At 42.3% G+C, this 28,000-nt stretch overlaps 1 protein-coding gene across 1 annotated transcript in view; it reads left to right on the top strand.

Moving 5' to 3' along the window:
• The first annotated feature begins 665 nt into the window (after nucleotides 1-665).
• Nucleotides 666-28,000, top strand: part of ALK (ALK receptor tyrosine kinase) — a 600,993-nt gene continuing 573,658 nt past the window's right edge. The window contains exon 1 of the mRNA XM_081186349.1: nucleotides 666-1,839. Coding sequence (XP_081042475.1) covers nucleotides 1,182-1,839 — 658 coding nt within the window. The 5' untranslated portion in view covers nucleotides 666-1,181. The remainder of the gene's footprint in view (nucleotides 1,840-28,000) is intronic.

Here is a 28,000-nt window from a genome sequence, read left to right as displayed (position 1 = left end):
AGCCGCGCTCGTGCGTGATGTCAGCGCTCACAGGGTAATGCCAGGGTTGTGGCGGGTAGTTGGAGCCTGTGAAAAATCTTCGCAGCGGTGGTGCCCGCAGATAGAAGAGAGCGAGGCTGAAGCGCCAAGCAAACGTGGAGTAGGAGTCTCGACTACCAGTAGTGGCGGCGGCGGCGGCAATAGTAGAAGTAGCAGTTGCCTTTCCGGCTGGAAGCGAAACCGCGAAACCACCACGCTCTTCCCCTTTCCTTCAGAAAAAGCAGCGAGAGAGGGAAGGGTGAGCGGGTGGGCAACCGGGAGAGAATGAGCGTCTCACCTGCCACGGCGACCGGCCCGTCTGAAGAAAGCGACGGCGAGTCCTGAGGTGATTCGAAAGGCCCGCTGTTCCCGCCAAAAAGGAGCTCCTCCGTCACCTGCCAGGGCGCAGGGAAGTAGAAGAAGAAGAGCCCAGGCGGCGAAGGGAGCTCAGTGCCTGCTCCGGCGACTCGGAGCCAAACGACTCGGGGGAATCTCCGGGCAAGGAGCCTGCGCCGGAGAACCCGGCGAGGAGGGAAAGGAGAGCGCTCGCCGGGGCCTGGGAGAGTCGCGCCCCGTCGCTTCCCGAGACGTCTGGACGACGCGGGACTTGAAGAGACGCCGCGCGCCGCCCCCTTGCAACTCTCAAAGCCGGGCAGAGGCGGGAGGAATCCGGAGAGAGGCGGTTCTCTGGCCCCCAGGAACCCGCTCAGGGGAAGGTTCCGCCCCCCCCCCCCAGACACCAAGCGGACGGCGGCGTTTGGCTTTCTCCACAGACTTGGCGAAGCGCGAGGGAAAACGCGCGGTCCGTTCCCTTGTTTCAAAAACAAAAACGAATCTCCAGCGGTCAGGGGCGCGCGCGCGCGTTCCTGTCGCCGCCTGCAAGCCGCTGGGCGCGAGGTCGAGGCAAGCGCCCCCGCCTCCACCTTCCTCCTGCCTCTTCAGGGAAGAGGTTACCACAAGGATGTGGCGGGACGTTTAGACCGTCTCGGGCGCGTCTGGTGGCGGCGGTGATTGGAGCGCGAATCCGCCTCGTGTGCGGCTGGTGGCTCCGCTTCAGGAGGATCCGCCTCAGCGGCCAGTTGGTTCCCGCTGGTGCCTGAAGCGGGAGGAAGCTTACTTTTCGGACTCTCGCCTCTTCCCCGCCCGCTCCATTCCATGGCAAGATGAACGCCGCCGGTCTGCCGCGGTTCTTCTTTCTGGCCGTTCTGGCCGCCTTGGCCGCCCAAGCGGTGCCCCGGGAAGCGGGGAGCTCCCCTCCGGGCTCCCGCCCGCCGCAGCGGGATGCGCCGAGTTTCTCCCGGCAGCAGAGGAAAAGCCTGGCCATGGATTTCATCGTGCCTTCTCTGTTCCGGACCTACCTGCGGGAGCTGGTGCTGGGCGGCGGGGAACCCTTGGGCGGGTTCAAGGCGCGCTGCAGCCTGGTGCTCGCCTGCCAGCCGCTGCTGCGCGCGGCCAGCTCTTGGCTCCCCAGGAGCGGGTCGGCGGCGCCTGCTGGCCGCGCCAGAGCCCCGTCCAAGGTGCTGAAAGGCGGCTCGGTGAGGAAGCTGCGCCGCGCCAAGCAGCTGGTGCTGGAAGTGGGAGAAGCCAACCTGCGGGAGGACTGCGCGTGGCATCCTGCCGGGGAAGGAGCCCAGGCAGAGGCACGCCAGATCGAGTTCACCCTGACCGAGGAATTCAGCTGGTGGATCCGCTCTGGAGAAGGCAGGCTGAGAATCCGGCTGATGCCCGAGAGGAAGGCGTCCTTCCAGGGCAGAGAAGGCAGTTTATCAGCGGCGATCAGAGCCTCCCAGCCCCGTCTGTTCTTGCAGATGGCCACCAGAGGTGAGCAGCTGCTTAGCGACTTCTGCATCCGGACAAGATGCAGGGCTTCTCCCTTACTAGCGGGATGGGGGTCAAATCTGTCCCTGGAGAAAGTTTGGGAACTCTACCAGGAATGAAATAGTGGGGCGGGGGGGGCAGAGGTGTCTTTGCCTTCCCAGAGTCCACCCCTTCGGGCTAGGATGATTTGGATTAGGAAACCTAATCTCAGAAACCTCTAGGAGGTATTTTGCTGCTGCCTCTAAAGTCGACTCTACTTCTTGTAGAGAAGTTATGTAGCTTATCACAAGAATCCACTGGAAAGAGTTTGTAATCTGCTCTGAAATTTCTGCACAGATCTTAAAATAACCAGTCACCACTGCAGGAAAGGGTGTGTATTTCTGAATGGAACTGAAAGAGTTGCATGGAAACTACATGCCTGTTGTGCTTGTCTAAATTCCTCTTCTCCCTTAATTGCTTGGCCTTGTGGTGTCCAGTGCAAAAATATTGTACTGCAGGCTGATGGGCATAAGGCTCTGCAGCACTCTATTTGGGAACCTTGATTCTCACTTAGTGGCATAAAGGGTTGTTATCAAAGGCAAAGTTCTTCCTTCCCTTGACCAGGAAGCTCTCCCTCTTGTAGAAAATAATAAACGAGTAATCATTATCACTATGGTCTAAAAAGCATCTAGTTTGGTTCCAAAGCACTTCGGTTAGTCTACTAAGAAGCAATTGGGCTGTGGACTGCTCTGGTTCTAGATGTTTATTTTATCTTGGGAGATGCAAGTGGTTCCTTGAATTTCTGTGTCATTGGCTAACAAATCACTGTTGTGCCTGGTTACCCAGAAGAAAGTTCCACTGATTTCAGTGGGAATTATTTCCAGTTAAATGTACCCAGTAAAAGTAAACCACATTTTACAGGATTACTCAAGACAGAGAGTAGAGAGGGTCTTGAATCTCTTGGCCCTGGAAAAAGAGAGATACAAAATGAAGTTTTGATTGGATCAAGCATGTTTGTGAAAAATTGTGTGTGGTTTGAGTTTCAAGGAACTGTAGCCTAGAAAAAAAGACTTTATGAAGTGGTTGGTTGATAAGCAGGATGTATTTCTTTAGCTGTGGTTCACAAGTCTCTCTGGTCTCTCTAGTCTCACGTAAGTCTATAACTGCTAAAGCTGTCAACTGATTAATGACTAGTGACCAGTCTTCATTTCAATTTATCTCTTCTTCCATTAATTACTGGATTAAAATCAATATCTCTGCATTCCAGTATGCGTGTCTTAAACACATTCCTTCAATCAATAGATTCCTACTGACTGTTATCAGCATGCCTTAAAAAGTTTTCTGTAAGATACAGTGTAATTCAAATTCCTTGTGTTTAATGTATGACACATTAATTCAGTGAAACAGATGAAAATTTGTCCCCATAGCTTGCTTGTAAGGTTACAGAAATTACATTATGGATTACCATGGGGATATAAAGTAGGATAACAGCTAACTCCTCAATTTTGTTGAACTACTGATTTAAGTTTATGCAGCCAATGAATTGAAGTAGACTAAACTGCTGTAAAGTAGAAGTATTTAGGTTTAATTAAATTGTATACCAGACTGCCAGTTTTCAGTTTACTGATTCCAGAGTAGTTCTGAGCTCCCCTGGGCTACTTTAGAGTAAATGGAGTGAAGACTGTACTGTGTGTTATGCACAAGCAGAGTATACTGAGAAGTCCCAGAATTTATTTCTTAAGGAAAAATGCCTAGACAGTGCATAAAGTCAATGCACAGGGACAAGAGACACATTCTTGGAAGAGAAGCATACACATGGGGAAACCTCTTAGTATCATTCTTCTTTTAATGACAATTTTGTATCCAAAGGGAATGCTTCTATATTCTATGACAGTAGTGGCCAGTTGACAGCCTGCAGGCTGCATTCAGCCTATACTTTGATACTCCCACTACCAGGATGAAATCAGTATGAAAGTCCATCACATGTCCTTCTGTTTTGGAATGAGATTGGCACTTGCTGAGATCTTCTGTTCAGGGAAGCATAGGCAAGATATCCTGGTGGCTGCAATGCTATTATTTCCCAAATTTCTCTAGGCCATGAATAGCTTGACCAGGCAGGGCCTGTCTCTTCTGACTGAAGAAACTGCATGTCCCTCCTCTGAGAGACTGACTGATGACCATATATATTGATTCAGTCTCATTAACTCCTGTAAGGTTAGACCAGTGCAAGAGATCACTGAATTGCATGCTCCCTTGTTCCAATCATTCCCTGTTGAATTTCCTGATAAAAAACAACAACAGATCCCTTCTTCTCCCCATATGTTGAGTGCTGATACGATCTAGACTGCAGCTCTTTCTTTTCCCTGTCATTTAAGTAAAATTATGGTATAAATTAACCTCATATCCCTTATAATGTGCCATAAGGACATAAGCTAGTATTTTATAATGCAGAACCCTAATCAGTGGAGTGTTAGTAACCCCATAGTTAATGGCCTGCAGAGCAGTCTTAAATACATCTTTCAAGAGAGTTGTATATTCCGATTGGTTTGGAAATGAAAGCTGAAGCATCCACCTTCTGTCTTATATAGGAATAAATGGTCCAGAAAGTTTAAAATTGCTGATAGGACTTCAGTGGGCACAATCAAGATTGAAAGCATTCTAACCGAAATAAAAATTGGACAAGCAGGGCTTATACTCAGTTTTTTGAGCTATGGTGATGGACCTCCTGTGGACACTTAAAAAAAATATGTTGCTGAAGCTCTGCCCTCAATTCCAGAACAATCAAAGATGTGATTTTCAGAGAAACAGATCCCACAGATCCTTCTGGTTACTATTTGAGACGCCTGTGGGTAATATTCTTTCCATATGCTACCTACCATTCTTCTGAGTGGTTCTGTTGCTGGGATTCACAGTAGTTCAGACCTGCTGTTAGTTATATCTTCAAATATATTATATTTGCTCCATTATTAAGTATGACCATGCATTTAGTTTGAAGGCATATTTAATTGATGCTTTGTTAATAACACAATCTACAAGCAGCAGGTCATCTACAAACAAGAGCTACCAATGTTGTTTGCAGGAGCCAAGTTGTTGCAGAAAGGGCATAGCTGAGATCTTCCTTGCAAAACATGTAAGCAGTTGTTCATCTTAATAGGAAACAATGCAATCCTAAAGTCAACAATGCAAGGCCTTTACACTCTCATTGGTAAACAGTAGACTTTTCCTTATTGCCTGTTTAGTGAGTAGTTCACAATTGCCAGAAGTTGAGATTAATAATTAACCTGACTTTATTTATTTATTTAGGCTGGCAAAGTTGTTCTTTTTGTAGATTGAGATTAAAATATTGATGGTCTGGGAAGCAAAGTTTAGCTGAACTCTGCCTCTCAAATGAGTAAGAAGTTCCAGTAAATGTTCTTGTTGCCTCAACTGTCACTCCAACCTCTACTCAGAACCCACTGAAGGTTATTTTAAAAAATTGCTTAGCTAAAGCCTATATCCTTTCCCTATTTAACAAATCACTCTGGAAGAGATTTCTATGAAGGATAATCCTCAGCGTGTGTGGGAAGTATTATTAAGAAGACAGTGAAAGATTGCAAGAAAAGCCATCTTAAAGGATGGCTGCAAAAGCTCTATGGAACACCCCGCAGAATGTGTCAACAAAAGTCCTTAGATAAAATGCTCAGTATTCAACAGTTAAGCATAACATCCCTTGTGTTATGGAGGTTGCTGGGGTTCGCAACCTTTGCCATGGTGACTTTTTCTAAGGGTGTTTGCAGTTTTCAGTAATGTTCTCAGTTTACAGGATGGGTAGGCAAACTACGGCCCGGGGGCCAGATCTGGCCCAATCGCCTTCTAAATCCAGCCCGTGGACAGTCCGGGAATCAGCGTCTTTTTACATGAGTAGAATGTGTGCTTTTATTTAAAATGCATCTCTGGGTTATTTGTGGGGCATAGGAATTCGTTCATTCCCCCCCCCAAAAAAAATATAGTCTGGCCCCCCATAAGGTCTGAGGGACAGTGGACCGGGCGCCTGCTGAAAAAGTTTGCTGACTCCTGCTTTACAGGGCCAGTTTACAGTCAGTTTACAGCAATGGCAAACTCTGAAGATGCAGAAAACATTATAACCTTAGATAATTCTAGTAACGAAGTCCTGGTTCTTACATTTGCCAGGGACAGTTCTGCTCTTGCAAGGTGGAAGAGGGGGCTAGCTCTAATTCCTCCACCATGCAAATGGCATCACGTGTGAGTCACGTGCTCCACACAAACATCTATTCGTATGGATGTCAAGTTCACACAGTCTCCTTCCTCACTCATGAACACACACTGTTCGGGAGAAAGGACAACCTGGACTAGGCCTGTCTGTGTGATAGGGCATTTTTGTGAATGGAGTGCCCTGCTCACATTAGATGTTATCTGCGTGGTGGAGGGGAGTGGGTGAGCATGCTCCTCCACCTTGGAAGGACAGCTCTAGCCCAGCACCAGTGAATGTATGATCTATATCAGGCAATGATCTATAAACCACTGGTCCATGTATTTCAGCTACACTGTAGACAAATCTGCTTGTTATAGTGCCAGAAATGTTTTCATTTGCTCCTTGAAGCAAGTTTGTTAGGATGTTTCAGTAATCTGTAGATAGTAAGGAGGATTTAACTTTTATTGATGATGAATTGTTACCAATATATTCAAAAGTGTATGTGTATAGGGGTGCATATTAAAGCACAGACAGTGCAAGCCAGTCTAGAGACAATTCAGAAGGTCATGCCACTTTGATGTATGAGACAGATTGAGATGTTGAACAGTGTTCCTAATAGGAATGCATAGTATGTCCATTTGAGACTTCAGGGTACATTTCTTCCTAATCTATAGCACACATGTAGACTAATACTAATTTAATATGGGGTTATGTCTGAAGCTGTTCTGGCGCCATGGGAGTGTAATTGCATTTTTGTTAGAGTTACTGCTACGCTCACACTTCAAAAGCACCTGGAATGTTGTGCTGGAGGATTCCCTCAGTCTAGCTTTTGGTTCCTATTTAGACTTTCTACATACCACGAGTAGCAAAGTTCCTCAGGTTTTAAGTAGTCAGAACTGGCCACTAGATTTCAGCATGGAAATAAGAAAATATGGTGGAGACATATACCAACCTGAACAAAGTAAACAGCGGGAAATGGTTGGAGACCAGTATATAGATGGAATTGATTGATGTTTACAACTAGATTTCAGACCAGGATGCCAACTAGTGCAGAGTGATTTCTGACTTAGAACCTATTGCATTTTGGTGGGTTTTGGTCTGAAACAACTTGCAATGTAAGGTTTAACATAACCTGGAGATGTCCAGAGAGATCTGGAAGCAGGTCTTTGGCACATCAAGTAGTTCATGATGTCATCAGACTTTTCACATCCTGGAAGCTATAAAACATATGCTGATAGGTCTTGCATGGCCTGGGAATGTCTGTAGGCGCATACATTCATCTCAGATCATGGTAGAGTGGATTGGAGAATGCAAGCAGACATGGGTATTAGCAGATGGTTTTCATTCTACAACAAGCCCTGCTGAAACTTTCCAAATTGGAATGAAAGGGCATTGCTTATACTTCCATGAGCAGGATTCATCTGTCTTTTTGATACTGCCGATGCTAAAATAGCCATATTAGAAGAAAAAATCAAATGTGTATGTTAAAACACCCTTGCGCAACATAGTAAATAAATATATCAACCTTACGTTCAAGATCTGACACTTGGAGAAAATGTAATATTAATGAAAAGTATATGAAATTCAACTACTTCAAATGGGATGGCTGGAATTAGTTGCATGGATGTATAAGTACTTCCATCTTACACCCATGGCAAGTTCTTGGGTATTTAGGTTGCTCAATTTAGTGCTAAACCAAAAGTAGTACCGTCAATCCTGGAAGTACTGGAAATGGTTACTTCTGGGTTTCGCAGCTCACACATGCGCAGAAGCGCTAAATCGCACCGCACACCTGCGCAGATATGGCGCTTCAGGCTGCGGGCTTTTCATGTTGTGAATGGGCTTCTGGAACAGATCCCATTCGCAACCAGAGGTACTACTGTACTTACAAAGAAAAAGCATGAAATTTTGCATGGTGTTGTGAAATGACCTTCCTCTACTGCCCAGCAATCTTCCATTTGGACTTTACTGCCAGTGCTGACTGTTATTTGGGCTAGTGGGGTAAAGCAGAGGGACAGGCACAGTAATTAACTTCTAGAAATAGAATATGTTGACAGTTCTCCTGACACCAAGAAAATTCTCTGCCTGAATGTTCTCCTAGGTAGCTTGAGGTAGGTCACTGTGGCTCACTATGCAGTAACTCTCAGAATGCTTTGTTCCTGAATCATCCTTTGATGCCCTGTCTTCCACACTGCCTTCAGGTGCTACCCCCTCCATGGTCTTTAATTCTGAAAAAAGAGGGTGGTTTTGCGTGTCCCCCTGCTCCCTCTCCATATCTCTGTGCTTGGCACCACACTGGTAATCAGTTTTAGAAGGATGGGCTCCTCCTTATGTCCATGTTTTTGTGTTGTACCTGTGTAGGAGCCCTCCTACGTCTAGGCCTTGCTGATTCTGAATAGCTGCTGGCAGACTCCACAATAGCCCTACCCATTAGGGTTTAGCCTTAGGATTTGTTAACATTATATTCCTTCACATAATATTCAGTGCGAAGTATAGCACAGTTAAAATTCAGTATGGACAAGCTGCCAGAAAGTTAACACTGTGGCAGGTGGTAGTATTTCTTCCATACCATGTAGAAACTAGGAATCCTTGGAGATAAAGTCTTCTGACAATGGCAGTCCCAAGGATGAGATGGATCAACTCTCTTTTCTATGCCACGTGGAGTCATGGACACTGGAGTCTGCATCTCTTCCTCTGAATCAGACCCTGATGTTTGGACCACAGACTCCTTGGAAGATCAAGAGAGCTCTGAGATCCCCACAAACTGAAATATGAGGGTCTAGAAGACATCAGCTTCTGCGGTAAAGGGCCCTTTAACTGACCATATGTAGCACTCAGGGAATGGAGCCTCTACCTAGCCCAGGCTATAAGATTTGCCCTTTGCTTCAGGGCATTGCTTAAACAACTTAGATCAGGCATAGGCAAACTCGACCCTCCAGATGTTTTGGGACTACAACTCCCATCATCCCTGACCACTGGTTCTGTTAGCTAGGGATGATGGGAGTTGTAGTCCCAAAACACCTGGAGGGCCGAGTTTGCCTATGCCTGACTTAGATGTTCTGCAGGTTCACTAACAGTGGTCCTCAAACCCACACACTGGTCCCTCTCCAAGGTGCTGAACTTTCCTTTCCTTGCCTTCCTGTTTGCTTTGAATCTTGGGGCTACAGACCTCCACCTTGCTTGGACCATCATCTGTCCTTGTGGGTGGGACCCCCATGGATCAGGAAACATACACAATCCTGGAAGCCACCAGACACTCTTAGTTTGTGGTTAGGTATCTTTATGTCCTATATGCTATGGATAGGACATGGATCACGTGCTATGGATAGGCCATTTTTATGACACCCTGGTAGAGGGTGGGAGCAAATGACTCTGTTAGGAAGTAAATTCAGCCAACTTCCAGTACAATTTGGGGCTGATAGCAATTGCACTAGAGTAATGCTGCAACAGGTGGTGTGTATACAAATCTTTAGATACTAATGCTATAGCTACGTATTTTACCCACATATATTGGTCTTATACCAGTTTAACTAGCATGGCCTCCCACAAAAAAGCCAGTGAACTATAGTTTGATTAAGGTGCTCAGAATTCTCTGCTAGAGCTCCCCAGCATTCCCTGCCCTGGAGAACAGAAACAACTATCAAATCAGTTTATATCTAGTGCAAAGTCATTATTAAATGTTAACTCCTTCCCCAGCTGCAATTCCACTGAAAATGTTCCTGTGCTGGAATTATGCTTGAAGGTAGTCTTCTATAGGTGTGAATTAGGTTTTCAAACCTAAATGATGGGGTAGGATGGGGGGCTAAGAAGTAGAAGCTGCAGTTCAGTTGGTGAGGCTCCATGACCCTTCATGGTCTCAACAGGCTGGCCATTTCCCACCCCTGGCTTGGATCATATGATAATAATCATGATGGATAATTAATTTATTGTTATTCTTTTTGTTTGATTTTGTAATCCTGACAACAGAAATTATGTTAAGAGTGAAATATTTAAACTGTGAGTGAGATGCTGAAAGCTACTGGCAATAGCTACCTCATTCTGCTGTCTCACTATGGCTCTTACAAATCAACTCTGTGCAATTATTTTGCTTGTGTTTAATTCTGTTGTATTTGCCTCATTTGAATGGGGTGTAACTTCAGATGCAATGCAACCTCAGTTGGTAATCTTCCTGTAGTTCAAAAGGAATATTTCCCCCATTGATTCTCATTGATGTCAGTCTAATGTGTAGGCATGCTTAATGTTTAAAGTGTGAAAATTCTCAGTTGGCCCAGTTATTAATCACCTGCATATGAATATGCAAATGTCTTTTGCAACTATTGCCTTCAAAACTGCTCAGTTCCCACTGACTTCCACAGGATGTTAGTGTATACAATTGCAGTGTGTGTCTGTATTTCTACCATTAGTTGGTTCATTTTCTACATAGCCCATTTTTGTCAGGAATTAACATTCTCAATTTACAGATGAGTTCAACTTGGATTTGAACCCAAGTTTAAATTATAGAAACAACAACTACCCAGTGGACCACATTGGTTTTCAATGGTCTCCACAGAAGTAAGGTTCAGAGAACAATTTAACTGCACTATGAACTATGAATGAAGAGCAGTTTCTGCATAACCTGAGCTTGGTGGAATTTCTAAGCAGTGCAGAACTGTATAGCCCTCTATTTCTGATTTATCTTGGTGTCTATCATAAGTATTTGTATGTCCGTCTCCCTCTAAACTGCTAGAATAGTTAAACGTGACATTTAAGTCATAGGTGTACCAAAATGTTGGTACAGGCTGTATTCCTTTATGGTAAAGAGATGCAGTTATTCACATTTACATTTGGGGAAACGTGGCAGAGAAAAGCTTTGTTTTCATGGATGCAAAGTGTCTTCAGAAGACAAGGAAGCTCCCAAGGCAGCACTATGACCATTGGATTATTTTCCCCATTGTCATTACCTATAATATGCACTGCTGCTGGCATGTTGTTTATTATACTTCAGTTCCAAAGAGAGACCTGGCCTGAGCAGGTTCTCATCCATGATCCCTCCAAGACTTTTCCAAAAGTTGGAATTCTGTTTCATATAAATAGACTTGGCTCTGGAGAAGTTTCCAGTTAATACACGCTTCCGTCTTGTTTAGTTAGGAGAACAAGTAGATTCAGCAGCCAGGATGCCTGAATTTTCTCTGATCTGTTCAATAAAATGTCCTTTTGAAACGTAGTGAGTTATACCCCCTCCTCCCCACTGCCGTCCCTTCCTGAGCAGTTTTCATGAAAAACAATTTATTTGACAAACCGTAGCCTTGTTCCCTGTTTGCACGCTGCCTATCTGTAGCTTATGGATGTCTCTGGTTTGTCAGAGTTATTTGCCACCTAATTTCAGCAAACGTTTTTCGGTCTGCAACTTGCTTATGCGAAGGTCACTACGTATATTTGATATTCAAAGTTCAAGCTCCTGTTTGAAGGCCAGTGATATGGATTTGTCTCTGGCTCTGAGCATCATAGACTTGTGCCAAGGAATCTGAAGTTTGCTTCCTGAAGTATAATTTTACATTTGCTTATCATTCGGCTGCCTTTTGTTAGAATTCTTAACAGTAACCCAACCTGCTAAAATATTGATAGGTAAAAATATATTGCACAATGTACCAGCCAAGTCAGAACAGTGTTTAATATATAGGAAAATATACAAGATTTCTTTTCAAGTGATTACTTTAGCTGGGGCTATTTTGTACATCTGTTTCTGAAAATTTGCAGTCCCTCAAGGGACACTGCGTTATGTAAATATTTAGCAGAAATATAATTATAGCTAGAAATCAACAGGAGGCAACAACTCTTCATGCATACCTACTGCTCAAAGCATCTGAATGCTGCATTCAAACCACTTTGTATGTTTGTTTACCTGAAAGGAAGGCACTCTAAAACTAGTCATTATGTTTGGAAAATGAGGTCTAAATTCCTTTCCCCAAGGTATTTCGGCTACAACCCTATGCACTGTACACACGGATCTGAGTGTAAATCCCATTGACTCACCCTGGCTTACTTCTGAGTACACATGTATAGAGCTACACTGTTAATGGGTCAGTGGCAGAACTGGAATGCAATCTCTACCTCACAAGACTGTTTCCCAAATTTCTCTTGAACTGATTGAATTATTACTCTTCCCTTATACAAAGAATATTCAGAAATGTGTGCTACGGCATAGGCGGCCATGCATAGATGAAAAAGGTCCTTTCTGAAATGAGCTACATTTGTCTTGCCTCTGTAATTCAGAAAAATTTGGTTGGAGAAAAATGTCATGGAAGCATAAATGCAGATTTGATAAGTTTGACCTTTCTTCTCTTCACAACAATAAATGTCAGAAAGCTTAAAATGACAAGGTGGAATAGCTGGAGGTTATTTATGTCTTTAAATATTTAGGCAAGAAATGCATTTTGAGAATAACAGGCCAATCCACTACACTATAGGCGCACCTCCTCTAGTCTCAATCATATGTACCCACAGCAGCAAAAGCCGAAAACCAACCATGAACAGTAGCATACAAGAAATAATGTAGCACCACCGACAGACATTCCCACAGTGGCAACTACAGCAGCACCAGTCAATAATGGCATTGTGTATTGACAATAGCACATCATATTCATGCATGGAGGGCATCAATCAACATGCAGAAGCAGTAAGGAGGCTATGATGATATTATGGAGCCTGGTCCTCACCTCCTCCCACACACAATACAGAAGGATGCTGCCAAAATGCTGCCAAGAAGAGTCCACAGTGCCTCCTTTATCAGAGGCGCCAGTGACTAGCAGTGAGAAGGGCAGCGACTGAAGTGATGCATGAAGCCACCAACCTCAAGGCTTCCTCTCAGAAAAGAGTTTAATTTCCCTTGCAGTCCAGCCATTCCAGTCTCAACATCCAAGTCACCCCCATAGGTAAAAGGCCTGCACATGTATTCCATATGGTGACAGTGCACACATCTCTCTCTCTCTCTCTCTCTCTCTCTCTCTCTCTCTCTCACACACACACACACACACACACACACAGAGAGAGAGAGAGAGAGAGAGAGGACACACACACACACACACACACACACAAACAGACATTGGGAAAGTGTTTAAGTCCCACTGAGATGCCACACAAAAAATGGGACATATCATTGCACACAGTGTGTTTGGGTGGATGTCTGTGTGAGAGTAACACAGGTTTTGTAAGGAACAGCAGACACATAGTTAAGCACCATGATGCACCCTACACCAATAAGTTTACAGTGGACCATGATGTAAACTGGATGGAAAGGTGACCAACTGGTAAAAGTTGAGATGCAAAAAGGGAGAAGAGGCAGGGCTAAACGGAAAGCAATGTCCTAACCTCACATCCACAAAGAAGGCTCATGATGGTCCATGGCAAGTCCATGACAATGGTGGCTGTGCTTCACTACTACATGGTGGGAGCTTTTCTAGGTTGAGGCAGGGGCATGGCTCAGAGTATGTAAGCAAAATGCATGCTACACCACTACAACCTGTTGAGTGAACAAGCCACTACACAATATTCCTAACTGCATAGATTTACATTTATATCCTGCCTTTCTTCAGTAAAACGCAACGTAGCATATATAGAATTCCTAGACAATGCAGCTTATACAGGGTTCCATCCAGGTAATGACTATACCCACAGCATAGCTGTAGCAACATTGCTGTGTCAAATGCTTTTAGGCTATAGCCTTGAGCTATATTCCATTGCTGAGCTTTATACCCCTGGTGATGCGCCCTGAGCTAAAACCACCTCATACCAAGGAGGCTCTATGTGATTAAATGGATGTTGAACTACCCTGACAGTCACATTTCTCTACTCATGCCTACTGATGTCTGCATGTTGAGCATGGATATCTGAAAAGGGCAAGCCAACGTATATACACAGGTTTCTCCTCTTCAGATGTTAGCATTCAATATGAGACATCAGGGTTGGGGCCACCAGCATAACCCTGGAGCCCATAAATTGTGTGAACCCCTTCCTGCTTCATGCACATACCATGAAATGGAGGCCTTAATCAAAAGATTATCTGATGTGGCGAGGGAGAGGTGGCAGAAGCCAGTAAACTGTGCCTGTACATTAACGGCAACAGAGCTATTTTGATGGTGGCTGTTCTGGAACTCTGTGATGGCTGTTATGCTGAAAACCATGGTTGTGAAGAGATTCACTGCAACAGCAGAAGCATGACGCTGGTATCCCACTTTACATTATATGTGGTAAATTACTTTTACTTGCTTTCAACACAAGTTTTACAACAACCAGCACACTGCTTTCAAATAACACCTGCTATAGGGCTCACAGACATACATGTGCACACACACACACACACACACACACACACACACACTGTACACAGTGTACACACAGCACACAAACACTGAACCACCTTCCTCTCACCCCAAGCCTTTTTTTAATCCAACACTGTTAATCAAAATTATCCTACTAGCAAGGGTGGACTTTGGTGCTTTGGTACCCTGGATTAAGCCAACATTTTCTCCTCCCCTAGTTCTTGCACCATGGGCTCTTGCAGGGTCCTAGAGCCCTCATGCCTCCTTCCCACAGCAGGGCAAGTGCTTACGAGGCATCCTCTCTGCTTGGTGTCCAGTGCTGGGGAACTGGTTGTGCTGCCCTAAAACTGCCTCTCTTATTGGTCTGTGGGGTTCTTCATGTAATCCTAGGGAAGTAGCACTTCCTTTTCTCTTGATGTATGATTATCTGAATATTTTGGATGCACCTGTAGTCCTTTTAAAGATACGCTGAGCTATGTTGTATGCTCACCATTTTATTTCACCTGCACTGGCCAAAGTAAATAAACAAAACCAATCAAATACACACACACACACAGTCTTTTTGATGAGACTCAGCACAGTATGTTGAAAGCACGCTGCTCCTAGAGTTGATAAAGATCCACTGTTAATTCAAAGGGAATGTCTGATTTATGTTAGGCAGCTGTCTGCTGATGATTTCAAAGTGGGTTAAGGAACTCTGGTTCAGCCCATTTTCTTAAAGCTATCTGATTGGCACTCCACTTCTTAGTTACTTCATTTGAAAGCTAGTACCTTATTTAAGATGGGACGTGGGTGGCGCTGTGGGTTAAACTACAGAGCCTAGGACTTGCCGGTCAAAAGGTCGGTGGTTCGAATCCCCGTGACGGGGTGAGCTCCGATTGCTCGGTCCCTGCTCCTGCCAACCTAGCAGTTCGAAAGCACGTCAAAGTGCAAGTAGATAAATAGGTACCACTCCGGTGGGAAGGTAAACGGCATTTCTGTGCACTGTTCTGGTTCTCCAGAAGCGGCTTAGTCATGCTAGCCACATGACTCGGAAGCTGTACGCCAGCTCCCTTGGCCAATAAAGCGAGATGAGCGCCGCAACCCCAGAGTTGGTCAAAACTGGACCTAATGGTCAGGGGTCCCTTTAACTTTACCTCATTTAAGAGGCATCTGTTTGGCCACTGTGAGAGCAGAATGCTGGTCTAGGCGGGACTTGGGCTTGATACAGCAGGCCTCGCTTACATTGTTACGTCCTTGCAATTTATTACCTTATTATGAACTTGCAATTGGTTGGGGGCAATGCAACAGCTCCTTTCCAGTGACAGGACACAAGAGGCTGGCAGCTCCTGCTCTGAGGTGGTTGTTTTGCTCCTCAGTCACAGCAGCTGAGTTAGCTTCTACACAGTGTGGTGACCACACCCTAGATATATACATAGGTTTCGCCAGGTCTGGTAGAGCAAGGCACCTTCAGAACAGTGCAGACGTTTTGTTTGCCACATCCTTTTCCTCGGGGGCTGAAGTGGAGTTGTGAGAGCACAGAAGGCAGCTAATACATCAATGCTGAGGTTGGAACCGGAGAACCACTCTTCAGGAATCACATTCATCATTATGAAGTGCAAAGAAAGGGACCCTTGTCCCTAATGCAAAACAGTTCACAGATGCAGCACTGCGCCACAGCATGCCTCTGGAAGCAATCAGAATCAGTTCATAATATCACAGGATGCTGCCTTCCTCTAAACCAGCTTTGAATGATAGTGGGGCTTTAAAATCTTATTATTTAAACACTTTTCTCCGAAATACATGAGTTGGCTAAATACTCCATATACTCGTAAACTTCTGTATGTGTGAAAGGTGAACCTCTTATACAAACACATTGCTGGGAACAGAGAGTTCAAGAAAGAGGTAATTCTCTAAATTGGGATAAAACAGAAAGGAGGCGCTGACAGAAACTGATAAATGACCGTACAAGTTTATTCATTCCTTCTAATTGAGTAGTTCTGGCTACATCCAGAAGATGGCACTAGCATGCACCTAGACTACAAATGTGACCTAGGTAATCTATGTTTTTTCTTTTATTCTTTTAACAAACAAACAAACCATGGGCATAATCCCATAGAATTCAATTTGTGTGTACAGATTGCTGGTGTCAACTGAAAGTGTAGCTTTTACTGTCTACATTTTAGAGCCAAATTACATGTTACTATGTGTGTATTTTCTCAGAAATGTCCTTGTTTTAACTGAAAGCAGTGACAAGAAGCTGTGAATAGCGGTGAAGGATGAGCAGGTGGTGGTGGTGGTAGGAAATCTTTTTCCTTCCAGACATTTTCTACCGAAAATTGGTAACTTCCTGCTGCTTTTTGTCCTGCAGCAGGTAAGAGACAGGTACCTATATATTTATCCCTGTGAAATAAAAAGCATACTGAAGAATGTGTATATGGCTTTTGAATGCACAAAAATGCCTGGAAGGGGAAGAGTTAAGCTGCATCTCCCCTCCATAATTTCTTTCCAGGAAGCTGCTTTTAGTTACAAAAATAAAACATTGGGAATAAATCTGATTCAGTTTGCATTTAAAGGTAAACCTACCTAATTCACACCTTTTGAAACAATACTTGAACTAAACCTGAAGCACAGTGATCCTTCCAAATTTGCACATCTCCAGGTTTTGCAGTGCAGTCCTCCAGCCGTGTAAGCCAAGTAATGTGTACAAAAATGCATATACCAGGGTAAAGTACGCAATTTTTTTTTACAAATTCCCATATTAGCGAAACTAACATACAAAAATGTGTTATGCTAGGAGAAATCTGTAATGAAATGCCGATGAATTTTCACAAGAGCTTTTTAAATAAATAATTAAATTGCAAACTGATGCAGAAATGTGGAGTACTGAACTGTGGAGTACTGAAAGATGGGAAAACTGAGGGAATTAATAGAAATAAGAATAGACAGATCTGCCCATCCAAGGTCCAGTGCCAACATCTCCAAGGATGCGATCCTGTGCACACTTTTCCTGAGCTGGCCTTCAGCACCATTCAGTTAGTACCTGCTCAAGTCTGCTATGAAATGTCAGCAGCACTATTGTATCCCGTATACTGAGAGATATGTAGTAAATTAAATTATATCTTTTATCAAACTAAATGATTGCAATATTGAAAATTTCCATCACATATTCTCCATAAGGCAGAAATAACTGTTCCTCTGGGCAAAGTCTAAATGAGTGTAATCTTATTAATTACTACAATATGATTTTATAATTCTTTGTTCATGGAGCACTAGCCTCAGCCAGGTATCTTCCAGTTTAGCTGCATTTGTAGGGTTTCTTTTTTCCACCCTGATTGCCTATACCTGAAGAAAAACTTGCAAATCTGAAGCTTGCAACAAATTATTAGTCGATCCAATCAATGGATCACATTTCACCTAGTTGAAATCTCTTCATTTGGAGTATTAGACCAGCAGAAAATAGAAGCTCTTCATGAGCTCACACTTCAACAAAGGAGACCTCCTCAGGCCCTATATCAGGCATAGGCAAACTTGGCCATCCTGATGTTTTCGGACTACAACTCCAATGATTCCTAACTAACAGGACCAGTGGTCAGGGATGTTGGGAATTGTAGTCCCAAAACATCTGGAGGGCTGAGTTTGCCTATGCCTGCCCTGTATCTTTTAGAAAATCAAATAACATTCAAAAGAAGAACTCAGGCCTCCAGTTCTGCTGTTATTCTGGTAGCCCCCAACAGCTTTCTTTAAAAATAAAATAAAACAGGCACATTTATTTATGGATTTTTGAGTACAAGAATCTCAGATAAGTAATAGTGCAGGTGCTAAATTCTAGGTATATCTGACAGTCATAAAATGCTTGGTACAAAAACAACACCCCAAATAGGCTACAACTGTCCTACCCACTGCTCCCTAAGACCACTTGCTGTGTATAGTTTGAGAAAAGTTGTATGCCATGCTTAGGACGACACAGAAGAAATGCTGTGAGCATTGACAGAGGAAAAAAAAAAACAGGTGGCAAGGAGAAGGGAAGAAAGACAAAACAGAAACGCTTCTTTGATGTGTCTAGATCCAGCCAAAATGTGGCCATACCTGTGGTTTGACTCGAGTCTACTCACTAATTCCAAGCTGTGACTTATCCCAGGTGCACAGGTTCCTCCAGCCCATGTCTGTTGACTAACTGGATGGCCATGTGGTTAAATCAAAATGGCCAGTGCACTAATTGGTATTATTAGACTTTGTAGATGAAGGGAGCATGACCTTATGATTATTTCAGAAGCAGTTTTCATTACTGGTGCTAATTAGACTTGAAGTTAATGAGGAAGGATTACTATTCAGGGGCTTAAGAGGAGGCCAGAACAGTTATTGTAGGTTAATTGTTCTTCTAAAAGACCCCGTTTCAAGAACAACTCATTTTATCAACTCCCATCCCCACCCTTTCATGCTGGGTGAGATATGTTTGAATAGAATTCAAAACATAATTGCAGGACTGACCCCCCATCTATTGCTTGATCAGCAATCATTTTGCATCAGCAGAAGGTTAATAAAATGTTTAAGGAAAGAAATGCTGTGCATATGGTGAATACAGAATAGTCTGCCCTGCAGATATTTCCCATAAGCCTTTCTCAGTGTACCTTTTAACTCTGAAAAATGCAAACCTTCTAAAAACGCAGAAGTGAAACAGTTAATTTTTGTACTACCATAAGAAGAAAATAATACATTTATAAGGAATCTGTAATTCAGGTTGTCTTAATACTTTCAAATAGAGTTCAAATCCCCAATTAAACTCTGAGTTCAATCTCAAATGTTTGTGTAAGTGTGAAATTATTTCAAAACATTTATAAGCTATCTTCTCTAACCTGTTTACAGAGCAATGCTGAATTTTCCATGATTCTAACCCCCCCCAAAAAAAATATTCCAGTATTTGCATATATGGTTGTATGTGATTTATTTTTAAAAGTTATCATTTATGCTGTGATATCACCGTCCAAGAAAATATAATGAATGTCAGTCTCTACAGCTGGCCTATGTGTATTATTTAGAACAGATAACAGTAGGGTGTGTTAGGTTTGCGGTAGTTGTTCAGGCACCCATAATTTTGGTGGCCCTCTTCAGTTTTCATTTACAACCAAGTAAGGCTGCAGCCCTTATGATTATAGGAAGGGGAAAAAAGATTTTTCCTCCCTGATCCACTCCTCCTCAAAAAGCTTTCAGAACTCATATATCTCTTGAAGTAAAAGATGAAGACAATTTTACTATGATAAATCCTCTGTGGTATCCTAAATCTAGCTTCAGATACCTTTTAAAAGAAGGCAGGGGGCAGGATTCTCTAAGGCTTTAAACAGCTCAGGACCGCAATACTTCAAGGACTGCCTCTCCCCATATGAACTGACCCGGACGCTGTGATCATAACTTGAGGGCCTTCTTTTTGCGCCTTTTCTGTGAGAGGTTCAGAGTGTGGCAGCATGAGAGAAGGCCTTTCCTGTAGCGGCTCCCCATTTGTGGAATGCTTTCCCCAGGGACGCTCACCTGGTGCCTTCATTACATATATTTAGGTGTCAAGCAAAAACACACTTCGTCACCCAAGGCTTTGGCGTATTGTATCATCTATGGCCTTTTTAAAACTCCATGTGTCTTGGGAGGGGGTACTGTTTAGTTATGTTATGTATTTTTGTGTTTCTGTGCCGCAAAATGCGCTGTGATCCTCAGATGAAGAACTGTATGTAAATTTAATAAATAAAATAAACAATTGGATGAATTTGTTATGAGTCAGGCCTGGTGTCAGCACAGCTGGGAAATTGTCAATTATTTAATCCCTTAAGAGCCCATTACATACCCTGCTGCTCACCCAAAATGGGACCTGTGCTTCTCTCTTTTTTTTTATAAGATATTTATTAAAGTTTCACAAATTATATAAACAAACACAACAATACAAACAAGCACAAACAAGAAAAAAGAACAAGTATAATTTCAAAACCTTATTTTCTTAAAACTTACTTCACCGACCTCCCCATACCTCCCCTTTCTGCATTCCAATTTCAAATATTTAGTTCAGCAAATCCTCACCCTTAATTTTATCTAATTGTTAACCTTTCTTTTCTTTTAACTTAATCTTTACAGCTGTAATCCACTTACTTTCTAAAGCCGCATCATTTTAACACTCATTAATTTTACAATGTTTCTTAAGATAGTTCTTAAATTTCTTCCAATCTTCTTCCGCCGTCTCTTTTCCCTGGTCTCGGATTCTGCCAGTCATTTCTGCCAATCCCATATAGTCTATCACCTTCATCTGCCATTCTTCCAAGGTGGGTAGATCTTGTGTCTTCCAATACTTTGCGATGAGTATTCTTGTTGCTGTTGTAGCATACAGAAAGAATGTTCTGTCTTTCTTTGGCACCAATTGGCCGACAATGCCCAGGAGAAAGGCCTCTGGTTTCTTAAGGAAGGTATATTTAAATACCTTTTTCATTTCATTATATATCATTTCCCAGAAAGCCTTAATCTTTGGGCATGTCCACCAAAGGTGAAAAAAAGTACCTTCAGTTTCTTTACATTTCCAGCATTTATTATCAGACAAGTGGTAAATTTTTGCAAGCTTGACTGGAGTCATGTACCACGGGACCTGTGCTTCTCAGTAGGTAAACTTTAAATAATAAAAAGGTAGCAAAACACTGAGTACATCCATACCTGCTTATAAAGAGCAGTACTGGTGAGGGCTGCATTATCCTGAATCAACTTCCAGGCTAGATGCTTTGTTTTGCTGCATATTTCAACAGAGGCTTTAATGGCACTAATGGTTTCAAAAAGGTTTATGGCACCTTGACTACTTGCATTCTGTATAATACACAAAGCTTGAGTGTGAGGTGGTTTTTGCTGGTCCTTCTGCACAATGCAATGACATCACTGGGGTCAGTTTTCAAAGCTCTTGTCCAGGGCCCTCTAGCCTGTGACCCCACCCCCAATGATTTCCAGAGACAGGTGACAGCTAGGGAGGTAAGATAATTCCAACAAATACGTAGACAAGAGTGGGAATTGCCAGTATTTGCTTGTCCACCCCATGTCTGGAACGGAAATTGACCTGGCAAATATGAGGTATACACTGGTATATTCCACCATTTTCTTCGGGGAGCAAAATGTGGCCACATGGTTCTCTTGCTCTTCATTTAATCCCCAAAACAATTCTGTGAGGTAGGTTAGGCTGAGAGGCAGTGGTTGGCCCAAGGTCACCCAGTGACCCATTAAAGGATGCTGTTACCTGTCCCAGGCACCAGGGTGGTTGCTTTACTCAGCTGGCTGGACATTTCTTTTTTTAAAAAATTGAACAAATAAGAAAACTATCAGGTGCTGCTTTGTAACCATGTGGTAGAGCTGCTTAGAAATTCATGGTTCCTTCTGTGTACTATGTTTCTGGTTCATAGCCGGGCTGGCCCTACTATTGGGTAGGGTAAGGCAGCTGCCTCAGATGGCAAATGCTGAGAGTCAGGGAGCAGACCGCCTTCCCTGCACCCTCCTAAAGTGCCCTTTTCCCCTCAGATGCTGCAGAGGATACTGTCCTATCAAGGGTGTTTGAAATATAATTCTATTTGGCCTTTAGACATGGAATGGGGGAGGCACCATGTTGTCCTTCTCAAACTGTCTTGGACGAGCCCTGGTTCATGGATGGGAATATTCATTCAGGAAGAGAGTACTGTTCACTTTTTAAAAAGCAAAATATAGAAAATGATGTGCTTTAAAACGTTTATTGGCATGCGTGTTTAGCATGGAGGATAAACTCTGATGGTGAATTTACATGCAACAGATTTTCACAAGTTAAATTATCGTGGTGGAGTCATTTAACAATGGTTGAATATTGCTAGTTGACAGCTTCAGAACTGAAAGAACACCTTCATCCATGTCTACAGCTTACTTGTTAAGTATACTGTTTTAATAGTGACTGGGTTCACACCAACCATGCCTAATGCTTACAGTGTCCCTGATTCTTTAATGATCTTATCAAAGGAGTCTTGAGAGAACACCAAGAAAGCTGCAAAAGGTTCACATGTACATCTTCTGTATGTGGTAGTTGTTCTCCTTTCCTTTTCCTCTGCTTTTTCTATCTGAGCAATGCTTAGACTTTCAGCACCTGCCAGGTTATTGATCACCATAGGGGATGGGGAGTTAGTTTCCTAAACAGGAAGCCAACTCCAAGTTCACAAGAGAGAAGAGGTTGCCCCTGTCCACAGGCAGCCCTTTATTCCTCTGCTGTGCTTTCTTACTCAGCAGACCTGAATGAGAGTGTTGGTGAACTAAGCTCATTTTTGAAGCCTAGGTTGTATACAGTACATTTTTTAAACACTTAGGAAAAGGCAGGGAGGTTTCCATTTTTAGAGAAGTCAGTTTTTCTCTCAACTATTGACTCAGGTGTATGAATTAATTAGCTATTAGCATAATCAAATAAACAGGTTGTGTGTTTTTTTTAAACAGCCTGCATAAAATGTTATCCTACAAATTCTCCAGATGTTCGTAGAATCCTTTAGGGAAAATAGAATACCTGCAGATGGAACTTCAATAATATTTTATTTAAATACTGACTGTAATCACCCACAGCTTTTATAAATTAATAATTTCTTCCACTATACCATCACCCAGATGACCCGACCACAGAACAATAAGCGATTCAGCTGCTTAGCTGTCAAATGGCAAGTGTACAGCACAATCAACTGGTAGAGATATTTCTGTATACAGAAGCTGAGTATGCAAATCCAGTGATTCTCAAGTGCAAGGCAGGTCATCCCAGGGAGGTGTGGCCAGTTGCCAGGAGAGGCACAAGTGATTTCCCAGAACTAATTTTGATTAGGCTAGAAAGCAACTGCCAGCCCTTGTGTGGCTTGTCAGCTCTTTATATCAATGGTGCAACCATCTATTATTTCCAAAGGTTACTTTCATGTATCTCTGATTAATTGCACTTATGCCAGACTTCACCATATGTTGTGGATCCACTTGATCTGTGTCATTCTCCTTCTTTTGATATGCCTTCTCCTAAATATAGTCTGTGCCCACTCTCACACAGCTCAAATAAGTACAAAATAAAAATAGACATGAGAACGTTTCCAGTTTAATAGTAAGTACCAGACTGGTGGGGTGGCAGCACTCACCTGACCTCCAGTCAGTTGCACCACTGCAGTTTAATTGGATATACAAGGGGAGGGGCGAGCTGATGGTAAAGTTGGTAAAGGGCAAAAACACTGCTGGTTCTGCTGGTGTATTTGCACTGCACAAACCTTGCCACTGCCTGTGTCTTCTCCTTTAAACTCCTGGTAAGTAGTAGCAACACAACCAGCCAGCAGTCAGGTGAGTGCCGCCACCACATCATGCGACCTGCTACTGCCTGGCACCTGTGTTATTTTCTTTTAGATACCAGATAAAAACTTTCTGTTCTCCCAGGCCTTTAAAAATAGCTTTTAAACTGTATTTTCTCTCTCCTTTGGTTCTTGAATTGAAGTTGCCCCTGCGGCCTGTGCTGGTGCAAAACTGTTTTGTTTTGTTGGGTTTTTTATTGGTTTATTGATTTTTACATGCTATGAACTGCCTAGAGAATGCAGTTAAATAGGTGGCATAAAAGTAAAACGAATAAATAAATAAATCGAGACTAAGTCTCAATAATAAAACGAAAACCTTCTACAACCCCTAGTTGCCACCAAACAGACAGAATACAAATTCTGGGACTAAAGCCATACGGTAAACAAAATATCAAGAGGAAAGCACTGAAAGGAGGAGACAGCATAGCTTTTGAAGTTATGAAGAACTGCAGCATAGCTTGAAAGATGGGGATAGCTTGTGTTGGCATTAAAGAGCAGACGCCTACAGGCTGCACCATCAAGATGGTGGGCACCAATCTTCTGTGTGAAAGGCAGAAAACCAGAGTATCTGAGTCACCCCTGCCTTTTGCTAGGGGTCAGTTTTGGCATGCAACTATCATCTCAGATAGATGATAGTTAGATTAGGGCACCTCCAGAGACTGCCATTGCATTAGGGATGAGGAGAAGTACTGGCTGAGTTGGCGGTGTTTGAACAGCTATTGTTTTCACTGTCACCTTATTCATCCTGAGGTTGGACAGACTTTCCCTGATTGGAGGAGCTCAGTTCTGAGCCGGCCCTTGAAGTCAAACACAGTGAAAGCCATGTCAGGTCTTGGGGGGACACTGGTCTGGTGATGTTACATATTGATGCTTATTGGTTTAATTCAGGGGTCAGCAATGTGGCACCCATGGGCACCTATGGACCCACAGAGTCATTCCCTGGCACCCTGTCTTTCCCAGTCTGCATCGGTATTAAAAACTATTTTTCAGGTTTTTTTATCATTTTAACAGTTGTTTGCAACGCAAAGCTGCTTTGGGAAGGAGGGACAGGATAAATGAATGAATAAATAAATAAATAAATTCTGGATAATAGCAGCAATAATCTATTGAAACTGTTGTTTTAAAATTACAATCCTTTATTGTATATTGTTTGTGTCTAATTTTGTTCTGATTTTATTGTTGCTTTTATTGATTTTATCGATTTTCTTGTGGGAGCTCTCTGTTGGGTATATAAATGTATAAATAAGGGGGGCGCTGCATTTTTATATACCCGTATCTGGAGTAATTCCCATTGTGCTCAGTAGGACTTACTTATGAACAGACATGCATAAGAGTTCATGGCACAATACTGAAATATATTCCCTGCAGTAATGTATATTTCAACAAATCTTTATGTTTAAAATTGTGTTTTCATGTGTTCTAGTCATGTAAGCTATCTCAGAGATAGGTGTGAAAAGAGATAAATGGGACCAATAGTAGTATCTATTTATTTATTTTTAAGATTTCTATGCCACACTTCAGGACAAAAGCTTCTCAGAACAGCATACAATGGTTGGATTGCACTTCAATTTTGCTTTCTATCTACAATCTTTGTTGTTGCTGAGTGACACATGTGTTCACAATCTTTTTTTAAATAGCAATTTATTGATTTTCCAAAGATAGCAAAAATTAAAAAGAATAACAACAATACAAAAACAAAACAAAACAAATTGACTTCCCTTTTAGTCCCTTCCTTGGTTCCATTATTTATCAATGTACTACATGTCCATTGCTTAATTTAAAATCTTATTTAAATCACTTACTATCCATTCATAACAAAATTACAAGTAGTTCTAAAACCCTGCTAATATATATGCAATAAACATCTTCCATTCATCCTTAAATTTGTTGTTGTCTCTTCCTCTTAATTTCATTGTAAGTTTTGACATTTCAGCATATTCCATTAGTTTAACTTGCCAATCTTCTTTGGCTGGGACACATTCTTCTTTCCAAATTGTGCTAATAATGTCCCTGTAGCCGTAGTTGCATACATAAATAAATTATTTTGTAATTTTGGTAGATTCCCTCCTATAATACATAATAGGAAAGCTTCTGGTTTTTTAACAGATGTTATTTTAAACATCATCTCATTATAAATCCTTTCCCAATGTTTCTTTATGATTTTACAATCCCACCACATATAGAAAAATGTCTCTTCTGTAATTTTACATTTCCAACATTTGCTTTCCTTATATTTATACATTTTTGCTATTTTCACAGGAGTTAGGTACCATCTAGACATCATTTTCATATAATTTTCTTTAATCGCTACAGATGCTGTAAACTTTATATCATTCTTCCATAGTTTTTCCCATTCCACCATCTGGATATTATGTCCCATATCTTGTGCCCAAATGTGTTCACTATCTATGTGACAATGTGATGGAATCTGTAAATCTTTTGTTGTTTATTTTCTTATTATAATAAGTCATCCATATCTATATCTATAGCTATATCTATAGAACAGCATACGATAAAATGATTAAAAAACAGGTAAATTTATATTTTAAAAACTGCAAGAACAAAACAGTGAAAGATGAGCTTGTGCAGAACTTGTAATTTGATAGTTGGACCAGAGATGTGATAACCTTAAACATGAGCACTAGCAGTTTGAAGTTGATGTAAATAATAACAGAAAGCCGGGCAAAGAACTAAAGGAGTGAGAGTGCCAGGGTCCCAAAATTCAATCACCCAATGCTGTTCTCTGAAACCTACCATGGAGAAAGGATCAGAGCCACTGTAAAACAGTGCCTCCAATACTTGTCCCACTAAGCTGGTTCAGATGGTCAATGGAATCAAAACTACTGAGAGATCAAGAAAGAATAACAGGGTCACACTTCATCTTTCCTTCTCAGTGCACATCAGTGCGATCAAGGCCAATTAAGTCCTTAATCAAGCCTGTTTCATCTAAGAATACATACAGTTGTTGTGTCACAACCCTCTCTTCAACCTTCCCCTAAAAGGTGGGTATTTGTGATTGGGTGCTAGTTGTCACAAAGCAGGGTAGGCTCTTTCAGGAGTGGTTGGGTTATCTTTGGTTCCATTGGTTTGCCTTTTTCCACCACTGGCACATATAACCTCCTCATGCTAATCCTAATGACATCATCTCCAAGTAGAAATGAATTTGTTGTTTTTCTATTGGTGCAATGTTGGTTGCTTATTTCTCTCAGTATGCACAGATTAGGCTCACTGACATGAGTTCGTTGTGGAGTGCAAATGATAACATTTTGAATAGCAAACTTTCTGGGTGTGATTAAGGTTTTAAATCACACGAACAAATTTTGATCAGTCATGGGGGCCTGACGTTTCTTCCTAGCGCCTGCCAATCTGAAACCCTTTTCCTCCTTGGGTAATGAAAGCAGCATTAAGTTTTAAGACCTGATTCAATAACACTTTATGGATGATTATTATGGCTGATATTAAGTCTTCAAAAGCCAGCTTATGAATGACTTAATGTATTGAAGTTTATTACCAATCTAGCTAACCTATTTGAGTTTTGTTTTGGTGGGATTGTAAAACAATGACTGACACACGGATTCCAAAGAGATAAAATGTAAAGGAAATGTATTCCAAGCAGGCACCAGCCATGCCATCATTTGGGGAATTTGCACCACATGAAAAAGCTATTAGCTACACTTCATAAACCTTCTTGGAAGACTCAGTGCAGCTGGCTACTTACTGAAAGTGGAAAGAGAATCTTGAAGTACAGGGTGGTTTATGCTTATATCACTGTCCGTTTGTAGCCATCAGTCTATCCATACTTGTTATGTCAAGCCAACTTGAAGTAACTACCAGAACCTAACCAGTGCAATGTAGCAGCTTCACCATGGGTGAAGAACCTGTGGCGATCCAGATGTTGCTTGATTGCAGTTCGCATCAGCCCTGACCAGGCCATGTTGCCTGTGGCTGATTGGAGTCCAAGGACAACTGGAGAGCCACAGGCTCCCCATCTGAAATAAATTGGCATGACTAATTTTTAAGACCCCTAATTTCAATGGATGGTATCCAATGCTAGTCCTACTCAGAGTGCACCCATTGAGTTAATGGACATGACTAACTTAGGTTCATTAATTTCAGCAGATCTACTCTGAGTAGTACTTAGTCAGATACAACCCTAGGTATGTATTCAATTGGAAACACTTGTTATTTGTAAGAACTTAAGAAGAACCTTGCTGGATCAGGCCAATGGCCCACCTAGTCCAGCATCCTGTTCTCATGCTGGCCAGAAAGATGCCCATGGGAAACCTGCAAACAAGACCTGAACATTCTCCCCTTCTGCAGTTTCCAGCATATGGTATTCAGAAACATTTCCGCATCTGACCCTGGAGTTTTGTTGTTTTGAC

This window comes from Podarcis bocagei (genome assembly GCF_964188305.1).
Source record: "Podarcis bocagei genome assembly, chromosome: 3".
Classification (NCBI taxonomy): Eukaryota; Metazoa; Chordata; class Lepidosauria; order Squamata; family Lacertidae; genus Podarcis; species Podarcis bocagei.
This window is presented reverse-complemented; position numbering and strand designations above follow the sequence as displayed.